Source organism: Penaeus monodon, chromosome 23 (genome assembly GCF_015228065.2).
Source record: "Penaeus monodon isolate SGIC_2016 chromosome 23, NSTDA_Pmon_1, whole genome shotgun sequence".
NCBI classification, from domain to species: domain Eukaryota; kingdom Metazoa; phylum Arthropoda; class Malacostraca; order Decapoda; family Penaeidae; genus Penaeus; species Penaeus monodon.
Genome location: NC_051408.1, coordinates 2,567,982 through 2,569,498, shown reverse-complemented (window position 1 = coordinate 2,569,498; position 1,517 = coordinate 2,567,982). Strand labels below are relative to the sequence as shown.

Below are 1,517 nucleotides of genomic sequence, written 5' to 3'. Positions count from 1 at the left end.
TACAAGTTAATGATGAAAGCTCATAATTTCCCAATAAACAACCATTATCTCTGTGAATTCAACAACGAGTAAAAATAACAAACCAAATATTAATGATTCAACATAAACTGTAAATTCTCCAAAGTCCGTGAAACTCAGCCATAATATTTTTTTTATTAGGGAAATTATCTTTTTAGTCTACATAAACAAGTCAGCCATTCAAGAAAAGATGTGAAAGAAAAATAACCTCAACAAGCTCTGCACTAACCATCGGGTCTAAGGTGTTCTGTACAAGACCCAAGGATGATGTTGTTATTGCGGTCAGTGCATACGAAGGAGCCTACGAGAGTCCGGCCGTCTGTCATTTCAATTTTCATGGATGAGTGTAGCCATTTCTCAAGTCTCATTCGTCCAGGTGTGTTCTGCAAACAAAATTTAGAATGTGATCATAAACACTAACAAAATGATAAAAATTATATTTCTGGAATGAGAAGAAAAAGTAAACGATATAAATATACAACCTAAGGATGTATGAAAAATTTGTAAAAAAAAAATTATTCACTGTGAAAAGCAGTTACTTATTAGTTCCTAATTTCATATTTACTGTTATATAAATATTTCTTCTAACACTATCATATCTATATTTGACAAGGCTTGATTAACATATGGAATACAGTATATATAATTTACTCACATTAAGCTTTCAAATTTCTAAATATACCTAATTTCAATGGAAACTGTTCAGATTAATGTAATGTCATAACTGTTTGTTAGATTCTTTAAGCCAAAACAGAACTAGCAGCCAGCCTTTGGGCAAGATAAAATGTTTTGAATTCCTAGCTGATTTATGATCACTCTGGTCCTTCTTTGAACAATAATTAAATCTATCACTATTTCAATGCTTTTGGGTCTGGTAAGCACAATACTAAGTCAGTCTGTAAACAAGTTGGCTTTCTTACAAGGTATGATAGTTTCCAGTCTTCCGTCAAACAAAAGTTGGATCATATTTTTTTTATGCATTTGCTCAGGCTGGCTTTTCACTAACCAATGCATATTCTAAAGGAAAGGAAGTTTAACACATATTTTCCCACAATGGAAGGCTGAATTATTCAAAACATGCAGAATTGACTGACAGGAAGAGGGCAGATTTAACAAATGCCAAAGTAACAGTTTCCAAGACATCCACAGTAGTTTTCAAAGTTGTGCTTCCTTCTTATTCTTATACTGGCTTTGGCTCTATCTAAATCAGAGGCAAAGTCTAACCCAGTAGTGGTGGTATAACATCAAGAGACTGCCCAGGCCTCTGCACCCTCAGCAATGTGGCAAAAGACAAAATATTAGAAAAGACTAAAACAACTCTAGCATTTCTCTTTACAAAGATGGATACCTCATTATCTATGTATAGAAGATCAATGAAAACTTGGCACCAAATCCAAGAGAAGGAGAAGAAAGGGAAAGCAGTAGGTAAGAACATGGCATCATTCTGGGATAACTACTCAAACTTCCTCATTAAGAAAAATATAACCAAAGATTCTTAA

At 33.6% G+C, this 1,517-nt stretch overlaps 1 protein-coding gene across 2 annotated transcripts in view; it reads right to left on the bottom strand.

Moving 5' to 3' along the window:
- LOC119587720 (N-alpha-acetyltransferase 38-B, NatC auxiliary subunit-like) overlaps positions 1-1,517 on the bottom strand; it is a 4,931-nt gene that overhangs the window by 1,136 nt on the left and 2,278 nt on the right. For both annotated transcript variants that reach the window (XM_037936402.1, XM_037936403.1), the window contains exon 3: positions 248-401. In XM_037936402.1, the coding sequence (XP_037792330.1) occupies positions 248-401 (154 nt within the window). The remainder of the gene's footprint in view (positions 1-247; positions 402-1,517) is intronic.